The sequence below is a fragment of the Mchenga conophoros genome, linkage group LG20 (genome assembly GCF_057382185.1).
Source record: "Mchenga conophoros isolate Kocher_MC1m ecotype Shallow Benthic linkage group LG20, M_conophoros_male_GT1.1, whole genome shotgun sequence".
In the NCBI taxonomy this organism is placed as follows: domain Eukaryota; kingdom Metazoa; phylum Chordata; class Actinopteri; order Cichliformes; family Cichlidae; genus Mchenga; species Mchenga conophoros.
Genome location: NC_140545.1, coordinates 34,639,266 through 34,658,018, shown reverse-complemented (window position 1 = coordinate 34,658,018; position 18,753 = coordinate 34,639,266). Strand labels below are relative to the sequence as shown.

Genomic DNA, 18,753 nt, shown 5'->3' with positions numbered 1-18,753 from the left:
TTTGGCCTTATGTCTGTGCGCATTGATTTCTCCTGATTTTTAGAATCTTTTGAAAACATTTTGCACTGTAGAAAATGAATTAGACAAAACAATTTGTAGACAGGGTTTTTTGCAGATTGGTGAATCTGCTCATCTCTAACAATTTCTAAAGCCGGTTTAAAGAGACACGACTAGGTCTCTTTAAACCTAGTCGTGTTAAAAAAAACAACAGCATGTAGCTTCATACTTGATGTGTTTTGTTGAATACTGATTGGCTAATCAGTGACATATAAAGGTAAATGGCCTGCATTTGTATAGCGCTTTTCTAGTCCCTAAGGACCCCAAAGCGCTTCACACTACATTCAGTCATTCACCCATTCATGCACAGGTGATGGCAGCTACATTGTAGCCACAGCTGCCCTGGGGCACACTGACAGAGGCGAGGCTGCCGGACACAGGAGCCACCGGGCCCTCTGACCACCACCAGTAGGCAAACACGAGGTTAGTATCTTGCCCAAAGATATTTGGCATGCAGCCTGGGATCGAACCACCAACCTTCTGATTAGTGGCTGACCTGCTCTGCCACCTGAGCTACAGCCACCCCACTAAACATCAAAGATTTAAACCTACATCACCCATCATCAGTGCAGTGGCCATTTGTCACTGTTTCAACACTAGAAATACAAATGAAAAACTAATGACACCATTTAGCAAATTTAAGCCATTCCTGTTCTTAAAGCGCTGACTTCAAATCAAATCAAATCAAATCAAATCACTTTTATTGTCACATCACATGTGCAGGCACACTGGCACAGCACATGCGAGTGAAATTCTTGTGTGCGAGCCCCACAAGCAACAGAGATGTGCAAACACAACAACACAAACGAGCAAAATACAAGAATGGCTAATCTGAAACTAATAAATATATGTACAATATATAATAGTGTATGCATTTCTGGATGTGTATACTAAATATTGTCCTACGTGTGTGTGTGTGTGTGTGTGTGTGTGTGTGTATACACATTTTTACAAATTAAATAGTAAAAATAAATAAATAAATAAAATATATAAAAATATACAGAGTTGAATATGTGCAAAACAAGTGGCATTTATATACAGTGTGGAGTGCATAGTGTTGAAGTTCCAGTAGTGAAGCTGAGGTATCTATGACGTGTTCAGCAGTCTGATGGCCTGGTGGAAGAAGCTGTCTCTCAGTCTGCTGGTACGGGACCGGATGCTGCAGAACCTCCTTCCTGATGGAAGCAGTCTGAACAGTTTATGGCTGGGGTGACTGGAGTCCTTGATGATCCTCCCCGCTTTCCTCAGGCAGCGCTTCCTGTAGATGTCTTGGAGGGACATCTACAGCAGTGTTGAGCAAGTTATTTTGAAAAAGTAATTATTATAGTTACTAGTTACTTTTTCAAAAAAGGTAACTGAGTTACAAGATTCTAAAAGAAATTAAATACTTGAAAGTAACTATTGCGTTACTTTCAAAAAAAATATTTAACCCTCTGGGGTCCAGGATGTAATTGGCCATTTTTTTAAACTACTTTTGATGTTTCCTCTACATTTCACCTTTAAAAACTGTTTATTTGCCTTGTTTGGTATCATTCTGTTCAGCTCAACCTCACGTGTCTGAAAGTACAATTATGTTTTCAATTTGACATACTGTATTAACACAATTGGTCTAAAATCAGACAAAAAACATTAAATCCGAGTAGAAATAGTTTTTTTTTTACTGTAACAACCACAAACGTGTTTACTGAATCATATTTCATAACTTTAAATGCAAATATAAATTGTAAATTTTAAAATCATATGCACAAGTTTTGCAAACAACAAAGTTATTTGCATCCATTTACCTTTTACTGTGAATTTAACAAAGGACCCAAGATGCGGATATGCAGTGAAGTGAGAGAGCTTTATTGACACAGAACCCGAGTGATAACAAACAAAAGGGGAGTGTGGCAAAAAACACAACTTAAATTTAAACCTAAACACGAGAGAAAGCAACTTGCAGGCAGAATTCACGGGATGACGGAGGGAGATTCACACAGAGAACCAGACAAGACACTGCACTAAACAGACAGACTCACAAGCAGACACAGTGACACCATGGACAGACAGAGGGAACACAGAGAAGTGGGAGCAGGCAGGCACAAAACAAACCCCTAACGAATGGCAAACCGAACCCAAAGACATAACAGAATAAACAAGAACAAGGAATAATATGAAGAAACACAAAACACTGAGCTGTCAGACTCAGGACCATGACATTTACCCTTTTTTTTTATAACCATTTCAAACTATTTACAGAACAATCAGCTGTTCTGCATTCAATAAGATGCCACACAAATTATTTGTGCCACTCCCAAAATTTCTGTCCACTATAAAGGAGAAGATCACAGCCTGATACCTGCAGGTCTGACAGCAGCAGGTGTATCACTCTGGTTTCCCAGTTTCGCTGTGCAAGAAACTGCACAATGCTGTAAGTCTCTAAGTGTAAGTCTAAGTTGTTTCCTGCCACCTGTAGGGGTACACACATGTGGGTTGTATTTGAGGGAAGGAACAAAGAACTGATATTAATAAATGACTTTCTGTACTTTTGTCATTGGTTGTTTTCAGGCTGAGCGTATTGTTTCTTTTCACTCACTGTAATAAACAATAATGATTCATGAATGGGAATGTTGGGAATTTTGTTCAGCAGTTTAGCATATTATACATAGTCTGTTATTTTAATCTATTTATCTATTTATCTTTATTTATATGTCATTAAGCATGTTCATGTGAAAGCTGATTGGTCAATAGGCTCCAGAGAATATGAAGCATGTAAGAAACATTTCTTTAGATTTATCAAACACAGTCTGACAAAGATTATAAAGACAGATTGCATTACTCAGCTAACTTGCAAATATTTCAGTGATTAAAACCCCTAATGTCTCATCCTATGAATCTTAGACAGTTGATAATGCAGAGGTCAGCTGGAGCCAATGCGGGTGAGGGAACTCGCCCAGCACTAACTACCTAGAAATCGTCCATGTGTCCCCCGTGTTAAGATGATAAGATGACCACACCTGAGTAGCCTTGCAGGTCAAATCCTATACTGTCCCAATCAGTCATGGGACTTTAGAGGCCTGAACAGCAAGTCTTGAGGGAAGGTGATCAGATGTTGTAATGTAAAGCATTGGAGCAATTTGCACTGATAAAGAGTTTTACTCTTTCACAAAGACTTTAAAAGTGAATATCCACAATTACAGGTTTTAGCTGCAGGAAATTTTAATAAAGCAATTTAGTGAGAGCAAAACAAAAGCAAAATCAAATAGTAAAAATCATAAAACATGAATGAAAACATCTGAATTACACTTATCTAATTAACCTACTCTGAGCTAATGCTAATGCTGACCCTTACATCCCCCTCTGCCACTGAATGTCACATCTTCAGAGATGGAATCCAGCTTCACCCTTCGGGACATCCAGTCACATTACAAACATCTAATCATTCATTAGATCCATCATTCCAGCCACACTGTATCATCGTATCTCTGTCTAGCTGACGTAGAAGATTTAACACCAAGTTTAAACTTTACAATTAGGTCATCATTTTTCCTTTGTCATTCATAACAGAATTCACATCACATATAAATATTCGGTCATCTCTTCATGTTTCACTTAGGCTACGTCCACATGTACACGGGAATTTTTGAAAACGCAGATTTTTCTATGCGTTTGCACCTTTAGTCCACACGTAAACGGCGTTTTTGGTCACTGAAAATGGAGATTTTTAAAAACTCCGGCCAGGGTGGATATTTTTGAAAACTCAGTTTTTGCATTTACGTGTGGACGAGAAAAACGCAGAAAACGCAGCGTCAAAGGTGTGCATGTTTTTTGACGTCACACTGTGCGCCACGTTATTGTTTCAGTGAAATGAATTTCTACATTACTGTTACTGTTAATTACTCTCTGCAGTGTTTAAATGCTTACATATACACACAGTTACTGTCCCTCCACACTTACGACTCGGTTCTGCTTCTATGCCCCAGCTTTGTTTACTTTTTCCCACCGAGGCTTCTAGACTTCTGATTGGCCAACAATTCTGCACGGTTAGGAATATATCGCCACCTGCTGCTTTGGCATGTTCATAGCAGTGTTTTCCTTCATTTCTGCGTTTACGTGTGGACGGGATTATTTTTTAAAACGAAAACGGAAAATCTCCGTTTTCAAAAATACCCGTGTACGTGTGGACGTAGCCTCAGTTCATGTAATTCTATTTCAATTAGATTTGTCTTTAGCACATTTTCACATGAACATTCATTGTAACATAATCCCTTTTTAATTCAAATACTGAGGATTGCATCCTTTTTAAACTCTGTTTGTTATTCACTGTTTATTTCATACAACTTTTTTATTAAATCGATTTAAAAGTCGGGTTATTCATTGAGATCAGTGGATCTAGCCACTAACACACACACACACACACACACACACACACACACACACACACACACACACACACACACACACACAACAATGACATTAGAACAGTCATTTTTACTACTCAAACAACTTTTCTCATTAATATGTCGATCAAACTTAGATTTTAGGGAAAAGGGGAAAAGTTCTGTTTTAGCACTCTGATCATTTTTAATCACATTAGGCTGAACATTAAGACTTTTTATCCCCTCTCAGCTGTGATGACAAGGAGCGCCCACTCTGTCAAGGTGTATAACTTGTCTGTGGTCGCTTGCGTTGTTTCTGGAGCTGCGTCACTGTGTCAACTGTGTTCTTTCAGGCGGATTCGTTAAATAACGGCATGGTGTCTGTGTTTTCTACAGGGTGGAAAATATTTTTGTCAGAAACCAAAGATTTGTGTCTGTACAGAGCAAAATGATTACATTTAAAACTGGAGTGAAAACTAAAATGAAGTGTTTAACTGAATAAAAATAAACAAGACTTGAAAAATGAAAATCCAAGAAATGAACATAAAACAAAGATATACTGGAAATGGTTTGACTGTTTAACTTGAGCCTGAGGAGTCATTTACTGAGCTGTCTACAGGACAGTGGGTGTTTTGTGATCTTCTAAAATTGTATTTTGAACTGTGTACTTCTGGACCCTGTTACAGGAAGCATGCTGAGTTAAGTACATGGATGACTAGAAGAGGAAAAGATTCATGAGAGGAGCTCTGATAACATGATTCACCATGGCAACATGTAAAAAAGAACTAAACCTACCAACGGGCTGTAACACCTCATTTTTTGTAGAGCAATTCATTATTTCTGTCATTACTGGAATAAAATGCTTCCCCGTTTTAAATATTTATAATTTGATTTCATTTCTGCCTCACTCATATATGATGGTCGTCTTACAACATCTCTGCTATGGAGATGTTTTACTGAGTTACTGTTAATGGTCCAGACTTCAACTGTATTACTATTTCAGGTTTAGCTGAATCAGAATCAGAATCACTATATTTTATTAATCCCTAAGGAAATTACCTGTCCACAGAGTCACAGAGTTAAAAGGATGGAGACCACAGGGGCGATCGTGGCCCAAGAGTTGGCAGTTCATCTTGTAATCAGAAGGTTGCCGGTTCGAGCCCCGGTTCGGACAGTCTCGGTCATTGTGTCCTTGGGCAAGACACTTCACCTACTGCCTACTGGTGATGGCCAGAGGGGCCGATGGCGTGATACATACACAGGATGGTGATGAGTCTGCATACCGGCAGGAAGTTGAGCGGCTGGTACTCTGGTGCAGTCAGCACAGTCTGGAGCTGAACACTCTTAAGACTGTAGAGATGACAGTGGACTTCAGGAGACATCCCTCAACTCTGCTCCCCCTCACCATATCAGACAGCCCTGTGTCGACTGTGAAGATCTTCAAGTTCCTGGGTACAACCATCTCCCAGGACCTGAAGTGGGAGACCAACATCAACTCCATCCTCAAAAAGACCCAGCAGAGGATGTACTTCCTGAGACAACTGGGGAAGTACAGTCTTCCACAGGAGCTGCTGATCCAGTTCTACACTGCGGTCATTGAGTCTGTCCTGTGCTCCTCCATCACAGTCTGGTATGGAGCAGCCACTAAACAGGACAGGAGCAGACTGCAGCGGACTGTACGGGCAGCAGAAAGGATCATCGGCACCCCCCTGCCCTCCATCCAGGATCTGTACCTCTCAAGAACCAGGAAACGGGCAGGGAAAATCATCGCAGACCCCTCACACCCTGCACACAGACTTTTTGATCTGCTGCCCTCTGGCAGACGGTACAGAAGCCTGCAGACCAGGACCACCCGACACAGGAACAGTTTCTTTCCCCTCGCCATCTCCCTTCTTAACAGTTGACCTGTCACACTGCTCCCACTGCCAGACTGCAGCTGCACCTTATGTACATTCTGTAGTATTCATTCCACCTCATTCATTTCTGTATTTTATGTATAGAAGTTTAGATTCGTTATTTATAGTTGGTTTACACAGGTGTGTGTGTGTGTGTGTGTGATTTACATTGCTGTGCTTGAGAGCCTCCATCTACCGGAACCAAATTCCTTGTATGTGTCTGCACATATACTTGGCCAATAAACTCGATTCTGATTCTGATTCTGATTCTGATATGGCCTCGCTTCTGTTGTTTCTTCCCCAGGGCAGCTGTGGCTACAACTGTAGCTTGCATTCACCAGTGTGTAAATGAATAGTGGAATTGTAAATGCAATCCATCATTATTATAAGATAAGACAGATCTTTTTTGGTTTTTATTGGTATCTCTCCCGATTGCAGCTGTAGGTTTTTACATTCAACATTCGTTGGATAGGAAAAAGGGGAAATAAGAGGACTGGGAGGTTCTGAAAAGTAACTTGTTTAATTTGCTACACTCTGAGCTTTGATAGTAACTTTATTATTGAGGAAATAAAACTGTTATTCTGGCAGTTCTGGTGCAGCAGGAGGGTAGGAGTCAAATAACATGCACGAATATTTTATACAGTAACACATTGTGGCCAATCTCTAAAGTGATTAAAATGAACTCCAACCATCACCAGCGCAATATTAAAAGCCTCATTATGAGCTATGAGATATAAGATATTTCAACCCTCTGCTTGCTTGGTAGATGCATAACAAGTGTTGCATGGAGCTGGGTCAAAGCAAGCCCTGAACCCTTAATGTGAGAGTTTCAGTGAAAACAGGAACAGCAGAGACCTCTAGTGGTCACTGGGAAGATCATCATCATCAAATCAGTGAAGGTTTTTAGTATATTGCAGTGAAAGCGACTTTAGTTGATCTTATGAGAGCTGCGTGGTGAATTAAGGAGTGTTGGTGTGTTTACCTTGTGCAACTTCATCAAGTTCATAGTTTTGAGCCTGCAAAAGAGTTTTACGAATTAGTAAAAACGCTATGTCAAATTATATGTGTAGATCCATCTGTTCAAATAAGGAACGGCTTAAGACATTTATCTTGTTTCTGCACACAAATGTATTTTAGGGTTTATAGTTAACTTTTGACTAAACTACAACATCATATGTTAAAGTTATTAATAGTGAGCTGCAGTCATATGATGGTGACCTGAGTGCCTGTGCAGATCAGAACGCAAGAAAAAATAATTCTGCCATTTTAGACTGACAGAGTCTGGCAGCTGTAACATCTGTATATAACAGAGCCTTTTACCTGCTGATGTGCTGCTGCTTGATGATGCTGTCCCCCTCTGCTGGAGCTCCCCTCACTGATCCAGTTGATCTGCTGGTTGGTTGCTTCTGGTTTTTGATGTTTTGCATTACTGATCATTTGTTGAGCAACGTTAAAACAGCCGTCCCAGTCTTTCCTTTTTATGTTGCTCGTGATTTCTTTAGTCAGAGTCTCATTTGCTTCTTTCCTCAAAAGCTCCTCCAGAACTTTTTTCTCTTCTTCCAAAATCAGTTTGTAGTAAAAAGTTTTCTTGTTGCACCAACTGTATTTTTCTTCAAACCATTTTCTCCACCCACTCCAAGTCATGAAGAAAGCTGCAACAGTCATGCCCAGGAGCAGAGAGTAAGCAGAAAGCTGAAAAAGAAGCAACAAACATGCAAAACATAACAGCATTAATGTGTGTTTGCTGTAATTTCATTAAAAAAGCAGAATGAGCATAGAGCAAGAAAGTCCTCACCCTTGACTTGATTTCCACTTCAGCTTTTCGAGCTTCTTGTTCGGTTGTGAGGTTCTCAGATTTGCAGAACAGCTTACTCGTGTTTTCATCAATGTTACAACAACCATACCAGTCCGTTAAAACCAACAATGCTACAATCCACAGCAGGCTGATTAGAAACGCTCTGATAACGCGCTTGAGTACAAGGCATAAAAACGTAGATGGATGTTTCGCGGTGCTCCGAAATGTCTGGTCTATCAGGAGCACCAGGAAAAATATTAAAAAAACAGGCACGACTACGATTTCATTACATTCAAAAGTTCTGCAAGCGCACGTCGCGGTCTGCAGAAGAACAGTGGCAATGAATATCCCGATGACTGTCGCGACGGTGCCGATTTTTCCAGGACCAACTGCAGAAAGCAGGAGGTTTTTCCACATCTTGAGCAGTTAGGTGCCTGCTGGGGCTTCAGCTTCTGTCCTGTAAAATTACACCAGGTATCACAGTCTCTTTGAAATTCAGCTTAATATCTCAGTCCAATTGCAGCCATGAAATGAGCCCTCTGTTCGGTGGCAGGATGCAAACGCAACGTGACGTTATGAGTTTTAACTGCACTCACTTCAGAATAATTAAAAGTTTCGTGTCAACGAAAGTCACTCTTGTTCTATTTCACTTAATACTGTGAGGAGATGGCGTGTCACCGCAGACTTTTTTTTTAATTAAAAAAAATAAAAATGAAAAGTCCAAAGCACTCAAACAGCGAGCGGGTACAGATCAAGCTGAGGTGTAAGGTGACAAAATGTGTGATTATGTGGGCGTATTCACCTTGTGTGACTGACTGTAGGCACAAAATCTGTTTCCCGTTTTTCGTACCAGCTATCACAGTCTCCGGTTACCTGTTTGTTGTGTTCATAGTTTTCGTTACTCCTTAGCAATGCAATAGGCCTGGTTGACCTATTACATTGTTGGTTTTGAAATCAATCCATGTCTTTTATACCATAAAGTTAAATTTAAGAGAGGAAAAATTAAAGTAGACTGTCTCCCTGCAAATGCTTTTCACAGAGGATAGAGGGTCCTGATTACCAGCGATTATGGGTATTCTCATAATATTCAACTGTCATAACACTGTGAGTTTCCTCCTCTCTCTAACTTTCCATTACTCTTTAGGCCTCGTATCATTTTTAATTTCTTTTACTTGCAGCTTGACAATTCAAGTTAAAATGGAAAAGGTCTTATATAAAAGAAAGGGACAACAATCGAAAACATGATAAGTTTAGTTGTTCATTCCTCTTTCATTTGCTGCAGTCTCAGTAAATCATGAATGCCTGTATTTTTTGAGGATAATAAAAGTCCAATTCCCTAACAATCAAACACAACATGATGCCATCAGGTGTTTTCAACAGCACTCACTTCAGGATCATTTGGACTGTCATGCAAAAAGCATTTCAAGCTTTTTGTTTAACAAGACATTTAATAAAGTTTTATAATCCTATAAATTCAATCAGTGCAACCAATGTGCGTTGGCTTTAGGTACAGCCATTCAAACTGCAACTAATGCATTCAAATACAGTAGTTTGGCCATAGATCTCATTATTTATTCATGACCCTAACCCCCTTTTTATGTACTTCAGGCATGTATTGACAGGTGTCCTTCTCCTGTAGATAAAACAGAAAGCTTAATGACTTACTTTAACTTGCATCAGTCTCACTCGAATCCCCACAGTTTAAATATCAGAGCACAGAGGGACAATGAGAACCTGTATGAGCTCAGAAACCCCAACAGTAAAGATTGAGCCACAGTGGATATTAGAGTGTTATTGTGTTGAGCTATTTCTAGACAACATGTTTCATGCAAGTTTCTGTAATTGTATAGAGAAAATAATTGACCAGAGCAATATAGAGTGCATATTTCAAAGAAGCTGCAACAGTAGAATACTAATACATTTCCTTAAGTGAAGCGCAGGAGAGAGATGGTGCCAAGATAAACTAACAGGATGTGATGCACAAATTTGTATAAATATGTGAGACAGGAAACATTTGGCGTGAGAACCTTGAACATAAACCACAAGTCTTCCGTTTTTGCACATTGATTTTCTCTTTTTTCTTGTTATTGCCAGTTATTGGCAGCATGTGTTTTTGCAGCTTGAATTCAGCTGTTGTTCCAGGTTACAAATTATATCAATGAAATAATTAGGCTAGAAACTAAAAAGTAATTTATTAGTCGCAAATTTTCTGTCAATGCAAAAAAAAAAGTGCATGCAGGAAAAGGAACATATGTGTTCAGTGTAGGAAATCCACAGTTACTAAAAACACAAACCATAAAACGGACTACTTTCAGCCACTCCCGATGGTGAGCTCCAGTGACTGTTTTTTGCACTCACCATCTGATTACTCACTTGAAACGCACTACAGACCCACTTCTGATTCATGGGGAGTCTCCCTCCTAGACGAGGACGTGGACTGGGAAGAGTTTTTCTGCTCTTCTCCAAAGACTGTAAATAGTGATGGCAGAAAAACCAGAACAACCTCCAATAAACCTGCCAGTAACACACACACCGCCACTATTTCCACACCCATTATTCAGCCATTTCCCACCAGCACGGGGGCCCAGCCTACGCCCACACCAGTGCCAGCCCCCAGGAGGAGGGCAGCTGTGACCCGGTCTACCTCCACACCTGCTTCTGTTTCTCAGGTGGGGGTGACTGGTGTCCAGCCACCTTCCGTGCCCGTCCCAGCGCCCAGGCTGAGGGCAACCAGAACCCAGCTTGACCCCCTGGAGGCTTGGAAGAGCTAACCGGTCCACCTGCTACTTCACCTCTTCATCCACCTCCTGATCCAGCTTTTCATGCCCTCGCACTATCACTGGTTAGGCTAGCTGAGGTGTCCTCTGCTCAGGCCCCAGCTTTATTAGCCCAGGCTGCACTGTTGTCCCCTTCACTAGCTCACTCTTTAGCTCAGCCATTAGCCTCACCGACCTCTGTTTATCCATTAGTCTCCTCAGTCCAGTCAGTTCCCTCACCTGCTGTTCAGCTTTCACTCCTGTCAGTTCACTCACCTGCTGTCCAGTCTCCTGCTGCCCTCCAGTCAGTTCAGTCACCTGTAGCTCAGTCTCCACCTGTCCTCCAGTCACCTGTAGCTCAGTCTCCACCTGTCCTCCAGTCACCTGTAGCTCAGTCTCCACCTGTCCTCCAGCCACCTGTAGCTCAGTCTCCACCTGTCCTTCAGTCTCCTGTAGCTCAGTCCCCTGTCCAGTCAGTCCAGTCTGCTCCTGTCCAGTCTGCTCCTGTCCCCCGGTCGCCCGTCCTCCAGCCAGTCCAGTCTGCCGCCCAGTGCCCTGTAGTCCAGTCGCCTCCTGTTTCCCAGTCGCCTGTCCACCATCCCGTTCAGTTCCCGGACCTGCAGCCACAGCACCCAGAGCCAGCTGTGAGCTCTCCTGCTCCTCAGCCAGGGGTTTCCGCACCCGCTGGCCCGGCCACTCCTCAGCCAGGGGTCTCCGCACCCGCTGGCCCGGCCGCTCCTCAGCCAGGGGTCTCCGCACCCGCTGGCCCGGCCGCTCCTCAGCCAGAGGCTTCCGCGCCTACTGGCCCTGCCTGTCTCCAGCCAGAAGCCTCAGCTGCACCCACGCCTGGCCCGGCCTCTGCCTCAGCTGCACCCACGCCCGGCCCGGCCTCTGCCTCAGCTGCACCCACGCCCGGCCCGGCCTCTGCCTCTGCTTCTGCTCCGCCTGGTCCGGCTCCAGCCTCAGAGCCTTCGTCCTCGCCTGGCCCAGCCTTTTTGGCTTTTGTTTCGCCTGCTGCAGCTCCGGCCTGTGCTTCGCCTGGTCCGGCCCCGCCGTCGCCTGATCCTGCCTCGTCTGGTCCTGTGCCCACCGGGCCATGGCCAGCACGCCTAACACTGGAGAACCGCCGCTGCCTTCCGCGCGGTCGGCCCCCTGAACTGCTCCGTCGTCTCCTTCGCCGCCGCCGTTGCCTTCTGCACGGCCGGCCCCCGGATCGCCTTTGCCTGAGTGGCCGCCGTTGCCTTCCGCACGGCCGGCCCCCGGACCGCCTCTGCCTGAGTGGCCGCCGTTGCCTTCCGCACGGCCGCCTCCCGAACTGTGTCCACGTCGCCGCCGTTGCCTTCCACATGGTCGGCCCCCAGACCAGCGCTGTCATCGTCGCCGTTGCCTTCCGCACGGTCGGCCTCCCGAACTGTGTCCACGTCGCTGCCGTTGCCTTCCGCACGGTCGGCCCCCTGAACTGTCTCGTCTCGGCCGCGGACCACGTGGCCGCCCACCGGAACAGTCTCACCTCGACCGCCGCAGCCGCCCACCGGACCGGCTTAGTGGTCGCGGCTGCCTTCCACGTGGCCGCCCGCCTGGACTGTCTCTGTGTGGACTCCGTCCCTCTGTCCTGGGCCCCCTCCGCCCGCCCTGTTCTGGTTTTTTTTTCTTTTGGCCGTCGGGTGCCGGCCTTTGGAGGGGGGGGGGGGGTACTGTCAGGGTTCCTGGGTCGTTGACCCAGTGATTTCAGTTTGTTCATGTTCAGTTTAGTTCGCCACATTGTCCTCACTTCCTGTTTTTTCCCCGTGTCAGCTTGTCTCCCGCGTCATTAGTCAGATTATGTTCAGCCCTGTACTCACCTGTTTCCAATCATTGTCATCATTCAACCTGTGTATTTAAGTTCCTCGGTTTCACCAGTTCTCTGTCGTGTCACTGATGATGTTGATGTTCATGTGATGTCCTTCCCGTGCGTTTCCTCAGTTCATTCAGTTGTCCAGCCAGTCAGTGTCCGTTTACCTTCTGTTCATCCACTCCTTATAATAAATCCTCACCAGTCTTCACCCACCTGCGAGTCCTGCGTTTGGGTTCCTTCTTCCTCTCGTCCACGACACAACTCCTGACAGTTTCACTGTGCGCCTCTTCATTTATTAGGTTTATCATGTATAGGCTCAAATTGTGGTCATAAATATTTTGTACTTGTAAATCAGGATTTGTATGTGTAAAAAAGATTTGTGTGTGGGCAAAAAAATCATAATGATGTTTAAAAGATGCCAAAGCGCAACTGCAGGTTTTCAGATGAACTGCAAAAGAAATTTCCCTCGTACCGACCCAGTACTGGTAGCTTTTCTCATACAGATGACGCCTTATTTCTGTACCATTATTTAATTCCAAAGGGTTTTTTTTGTTTTTTGTTTTGCCCTTGTTGACATGTTAAAGCCTATATGACATTTTTATTTCACCGTTCATTAACCGCACAGAGAAGGCATCGTTTAAATATGTTCAAATATTCTCTAAGCAAACAGTATTATTAAAGTTCTTCATGACTGGGCCAAGTGTCCTCTTTTTTGGAAATCAAAATATGGTCACCCAGCATAGTGCGACTCATAGCAGTGGTCCCGGATCAACCCTGATTTTGAGTCAAAGTAATGCTAAAGTAATAATGGTTTATCTGACCACTGGTATACCACAACTGTATCCTTTCAACAGCTTATGAGCCTTATGTGATATTTACATAGAAATCTTTCAGCTTCAAACTGTATTACCCTTCAAGGACCTGCAGTTCAAAAAAGTGCCCCTCTGACAGCCAAACCCATCTGTTCTATGACTGGATTGTTCAATTTGTGATTGACATGACACTGACCAATCAGCTGAAAGGAAGAAAAATAGGGTCAAAATTCGAACTTGTAAGTTGAAACTTGAGTGCAGAGTTTCACACAGATTTTACACTAGGAGTAGGTATGGGTGCATAGGTCGGCTGTGTTCTGGCACGCCTCACCTCAGGGACCGGCATAGGTGCTGGGACAGACTGGACACCAGTCACTCCCCCCGCCCCCCCGAGGAGTAGCTACAGGTGCAGGAGTGAGCTGGTACATGGCCGCGGTCAACCTGGGAGCCGTGACAGGCACCAGCAACTGCTGGGCCCACCTGAGGAGCCTGTACGGGTGAAGGGACTGGCAAACCCTCAAACGGCCTGAAAACCCGAGCAGGGACCAACCGGGCCCTAGCCCCCCTCACCCCAGAAACTGATGGGACGGGGCAGATGAGAGGGAGCGAGGGAACACAAGAGAAAAAGAGAGACACGACGGGCTGAGGAAACACAGATACACATGAAGGAGGGAAACACAAGGAGAGGAACAAGCCACAAGTGGAAATACAAAACAATTAAAATCTACACAGAAAAAACCTAGGCACTACACAATCAACTTAAGACTTCCAAAGAGGTCTTAAACACGAAACATAATACAAAATGACAAAAAAAACAGAAAACTCAAACCGGAAAACTCAAATGACCCAGGATCATGACACATTGAGCTAGTCTAAGTCATTCCTTTTATTAAAGCACTAGTATTACCTTTGTTACACCCATGACATGTTACTAGGAAAAAGAAAAAATCTTTTTTCAATGTAGATGAAGGAAGACAAATGGTTATTTTACATCAATTTATTTATTTATTGGGAGCCATACAATATCTTCTCACTTCTTAATCTGAACAAGAGGTCAAGAACAATAGTCATCAAAATATTCACAAGAAAGATTATTTGGCAGCGTGGTTCTTGTTTTTAAGATATTTATTCTGCCTGCACAACAACACCTACTCGTGTTTTTAAGTTTATGACGTGTGGTGACATCACAGTGATCTTCGTAGATGATTGTTTTCCCAGAAAACAACGTGGTTAAGAGATGATGTTATCTCATGAATCTAAATGTGGCTTAAATATTTTCAACATTTGCGCAATGGTGAGTGGATTTTAGAAATGCAGGCGAGAAAAAGATCAAGATAGTGTAAAGATTAAATGACAGGACATGATGATTTCCTGGCTTTAAATATATTATCTCCCCATGCTGGTGCTGCAACTTTTGCGTGTGTGTTCATTTCACACTTTGTAGAGGCAAAGAGTAAAACGAACACTGCAGATCTGTGTGTCTATTACTCGCTTTTCTGCAATATCAGGTTCATACAGGAAACATTTGGCCTAAGAAACTTGAATTCAAACCACAAGTGCTCCTGGTAATCTGTGCACAATTATTTATTGCTACCAACAAGTTTATTTTCTGGGCCTCTTTTTTCAGATTAAATAAAAATGTCTTATTCCAGGTGTCACCGGTGTCAGTGAAAGAATTAGTTTCATTTATATGGAAACTACAGTAATTTTTCAGTAAGAGAAATTTGAATTTTTTTCTGACTGGAAAAGCAAAGTGCATGCAGGAAATGGTTTCTATGCTAATGCTGTAATTTGCTTCACGCTCCAGGTTGGTAGGATGGTGAGTCAAATGAAAATAACAAAAAGAAAACTGTTTGTAATATAGTTAAAGCTTTATTTATGTGGAAATGACACACAGACAACATCTGTCATAATTTGCCATGTGGATTTCCATTAATTTTAGCAGGCACAAATGCAGAAGACAGGAATTAAACTTTGTGTTTAGTCTGGACTAACAGCTCAAAGTCCAAAAAACCATAAATGTCTAAAGAACAAAGCCTGTTAATCCAAAGATCTGAAATGATATAGAAATGAAAATTCACAGCAAACACAGTGATGGACATCTTAGAAATACATGGAAGATGAACAAGAAAAGAACAAGAAAATGGGAACAAGAAAAAATAAACAGAAGGTAAGCCAATTCAATTTATTCATGTAATGAAGGAGGAGGAAACAGATGGGGATCACAGATGAAGACAATTAACATAATGAGACAGGGACACATTAAACAGCTACCAATATAAAACAGGAAGTAAAACAAAACTAAAGTGACTGAAATTCATTTGACACAGGGGAAGACAGAAGGACTAGACGAGACAATGAATCACTAAAAGATAAGATACAAGACAGAAGGAACGGAATGAAAACACAAAGGGAACTAACTAAGCACAGCCTCAAACCAAAACACAGATTGAAGACTCAACATATAAATGGAAACCAAACAACCAAACCAGAAAATAAAGTGACAAACAGACAAAAACAAAACAAAACAAAAAACCCCAGACAAAACTCAAACATGAATCATTCTCAAAAATCAATAGGAATCATAAACCCAGGGTACAAGACACACAACCATACAACATTACAGTCCGAAGGTCAGACGCTTGTCATTGATTTTTAGCCTTGTTATTGCTGTAAAGAGATTTCTCCCAGTTCTGAGTTTTTAACTATAAACTGTAAATAAAAGTATTGATAAATTCTTTCCAATTTTATGTTAACAAAAATGATTTACATTTAAACTCATAGCCCATGCAGATTTTCACAGTGGTTAACTCTAACAATTTCCAACAATTTTCTCTCTGAGATGATCTTTTTGATGACATACCTTTAATCCTGGGATATTCCAGGTGTTTTAGCTTTAACAACTTCTAGTTTCTTTATCAGTGTCATGGATGGGACTATTATTTAAACCAGAAATAACCAGTATAAAAATACTGTCACGTGACTGAGTGGTCTGTGCCGAACTGAACTCAGGCGCAGGACAGAGACAGCAGGTGGTTTAACAATATTTATTAGACTTAAGCTCTGGAAACCTGGGAAACGTGAAACACTGGGTGAATCCGTAAACTGGGGGGAAGCTTGAGTTTCACAGCAGTGGGCGAGACTACCGAGCGGATGACATACGACCCAATAAAAAGAGGAGCCAGCTTGCAGGAGGAAACCTTAAGGGGAACGTCCTTAGCCGACAGCCACACCTTCTGCCCTGGAACCTACTGAGGAGCTGGTGATCATAGACAATCCGCATAGTGGCAGTGACGGGCAGCAGCTTTCAGCAGTGCCTCCCGAGTCCGAGTCCAGACGTGGCGGCATCACTGGAGATGGTGCTGGATGAGAGACCAGTGGGAGAGAGGGAGAGACCAGTGGATGCAGAAACATGTGAATTGTGCGCATACTCGACCCATAGGAGATGTGCTGACCAGGTTTCATGTTATTTTATGGGAAACTACGCAGCGGAGTGTGGATTCCAGTTCCTGGTTGAGTCTCTCAGTCTGTCCATTGGTTTGAGGGTGGTAATTGGAACTGAGGTTGACTTGCGCACCTAGGGCAGAGCAGAAAGATTTCCAAACCTGGGATGTAAATTGAGGTCCCCTGTCCGAAGAGACTTCTGCAGGAAATCGGTGGAGTTTGAAGACGTGGTCAATCATGAGTCTTGCAGTTTCCGTGGCAGTGGGTAGTTTTTCCAGGGCAATGAAGTGAGCTGCTTTAGAAAACCTGACAGAATCCATGGATGGCAGGCTTTTGAGTGTCCTTGCAAAGAAAGGTGGCTATATTGGTCGCTGATTTGTTTTTGTTTTGTTTTTGAATGTCAGAAATGTATATTTGTGAATGTGGAGATGTTATATTGGTGTCACTGGTAAAAATTAAATAAATGAAATGGGTATATATTTGTTTTTTGTTAAGTTGCCTAATAATTATGCACAGTAATAGTCACCTGCACACACAGATATCCCCTGTGGAGCAGGGAAATTATTTTACTGCTATTGTTAAATAATTGTCATCATTACCATTGCATTAATAATATAATCTGGAGTTTATATTGCATTCAGGGGTTGAACAGTGTGTGTCTTTCAGAAAAGCTAAAAGTCACAGGCTGACAGGAAACAGGCTTGGAGAGTTTTGCAGAAGTGGAAGTTCGGACAATCTATTGTGCAAGTGACTTGGAGCCATAGAAGGAATTGCAATACATGCTTACAAAACACTTACAGTGGGGCAAAAAAGTATTTAGTCAGCCACCGATTGTGCAAGTTCCCCACCTAAAATGATGACAGAGGTCAGTAATTTGCACCAGAGGTACACTTCAACTGTGAGAGACAGAATGTGAAAAAAAAATCCATGAATCCACATGGTAGGATTTGTAAAGAATTTATTCGTAAATCAGGGTGGAAAATAAGTATTTGGTCAATAACAAAAATACAACTCAATACTTTGTAACATAACCTTTGTTGGCAATAACAGAGGTCAAACGTTTACTATAGGTCTTTACCAGGTTTGCACACACAGTAGCTGGTATTTTGGCCCATTCCTCCATGCAGATCTTCTCGAGAGCAGTGATGTTTTGGGGCTGTCGCCGAGCAACACGGACTTTCAACTCCCGCCACAGATTTTCTATGGGGTTGAGGTCTGGAGACTGGCTAGGCCACTCCAGGACTTTCAAATGCTTCTTACGGAGCCACTCCTTTGTTGCCCGGGCGGTGTGTTTTGGATCATTGTCATGTTGGAAGACCCAGCCTCGTTTCATCTTCAAAGTTCTCACTGATGGAAGGAGGTTTTGGCTCAAAATCTCACGATACATGGCCCCATTCATTCTGTCCTTAACACGGATCAGTCGTCCTGTCCCCTTGGCAGAAAAACAGCCCCATAGCATGATGTTTCCACCCCCATGCTTCACAGTAGGTATGGTGTTCTTGGGATGCAACTCAGTATTCTTCTTCCTCCAAACACGACGAGTTGAGTTTATACCAAAAAGTTCTACTTTGGTTTCATCTGACCACATGACATTCTCCCAATCCTCTGCTGTATCATCCATGTGCTCTCTGGCAAACTTCAGACGGGCCTGGACATGCACTGGCTTCAGCAGCGGAACACGTCTGGCACTGCGGGATTTGATTCCCTGCCGTTGTAGTGTGTTACTGATGGTGACCTTTGTTACTTTGGTCCCAGCTCTCTGCAGGTCATTCACCAGGTCCCCCCGTGTGGTTCTGGGATCT

At 43.0% G+C, this 18,753-nt stretch overlaps 1 protein-coding gene across 4 annotated transcripts; it reads right to left on the bottom strand.

Annotated features, from left to right (window-relative positions):
- Positions 1–753: 753 nt before the first annotated feature.
- LOC146551278 (uncharacterized) lies at positions 754–8,867 on the bottom strand. Of its 4 annotated transcripts, XR_014890173.1 has the most exons (5): positions 8,106–8,867; positions 7,631–8,002; positions 7,293–7,326; positions 5,475–5,887; positions 1,882–4,805 (listed from the first exon to the last, which is right to left on the bottom strand). XR_014890173.1 is itself a non-coding variant. In XM_085260008.1 (4 exons), exons 1-4 carry the CDS (start codon positions 8,520–8,522, stop codon positions 1,256–1,258), a joined length of 906 nt encoding a protein of 301 aa, XP_085116134.1. In that variant the 5' UTR covers positions 8,523–8,867; the 3' UTR covers positions 754–1,255. The 4 variants fall into 4 exon arrangements, 3 of the variants coding, with proteins under 3 accessions (XP_085116134.1, XP_085116136.1, XP_085116135.1); XM_085260008.1 differs by lacking the exons at positions 1,882–4,805; positions 5,475–5,887 and adding an exon at positions 754–1,338; XM_085260010.1 differs by having other exon boundaries at positions 1,882–5,887.
- Between the last annotated feature and the right edge of the window lie 9,886 nt (positions 8,868–18,753).

What these genes read in the sequence shown, in the direction of transcription:
- LOC146551278 (XM_085260008.1), bottom strand. Translation starts at nt 8,522, where the DNA reads ATGTGGAAAAACCTCCTGCTTTCTGCAGTTGGTCCTGGAAAAATCGGC. An exon ending in AAGCAGCAGCACATCAGCAG is followed by an intron (nt 7,327 to 7,630) that starts GTAAAAGGCTCT and finishes ACTCTTTTGCAG; the next exon opens with GCTCAAAACTATGAACTTGA. An exon ending in ACTTGATGAAGTTGCACAAG is followed by an intron (nt 1,339 to 7,292) that starts GTAAACACACCA and finishes ACACTGCTGTAG; the next exon opens with ATGTCCCTCCAAGACATCTA.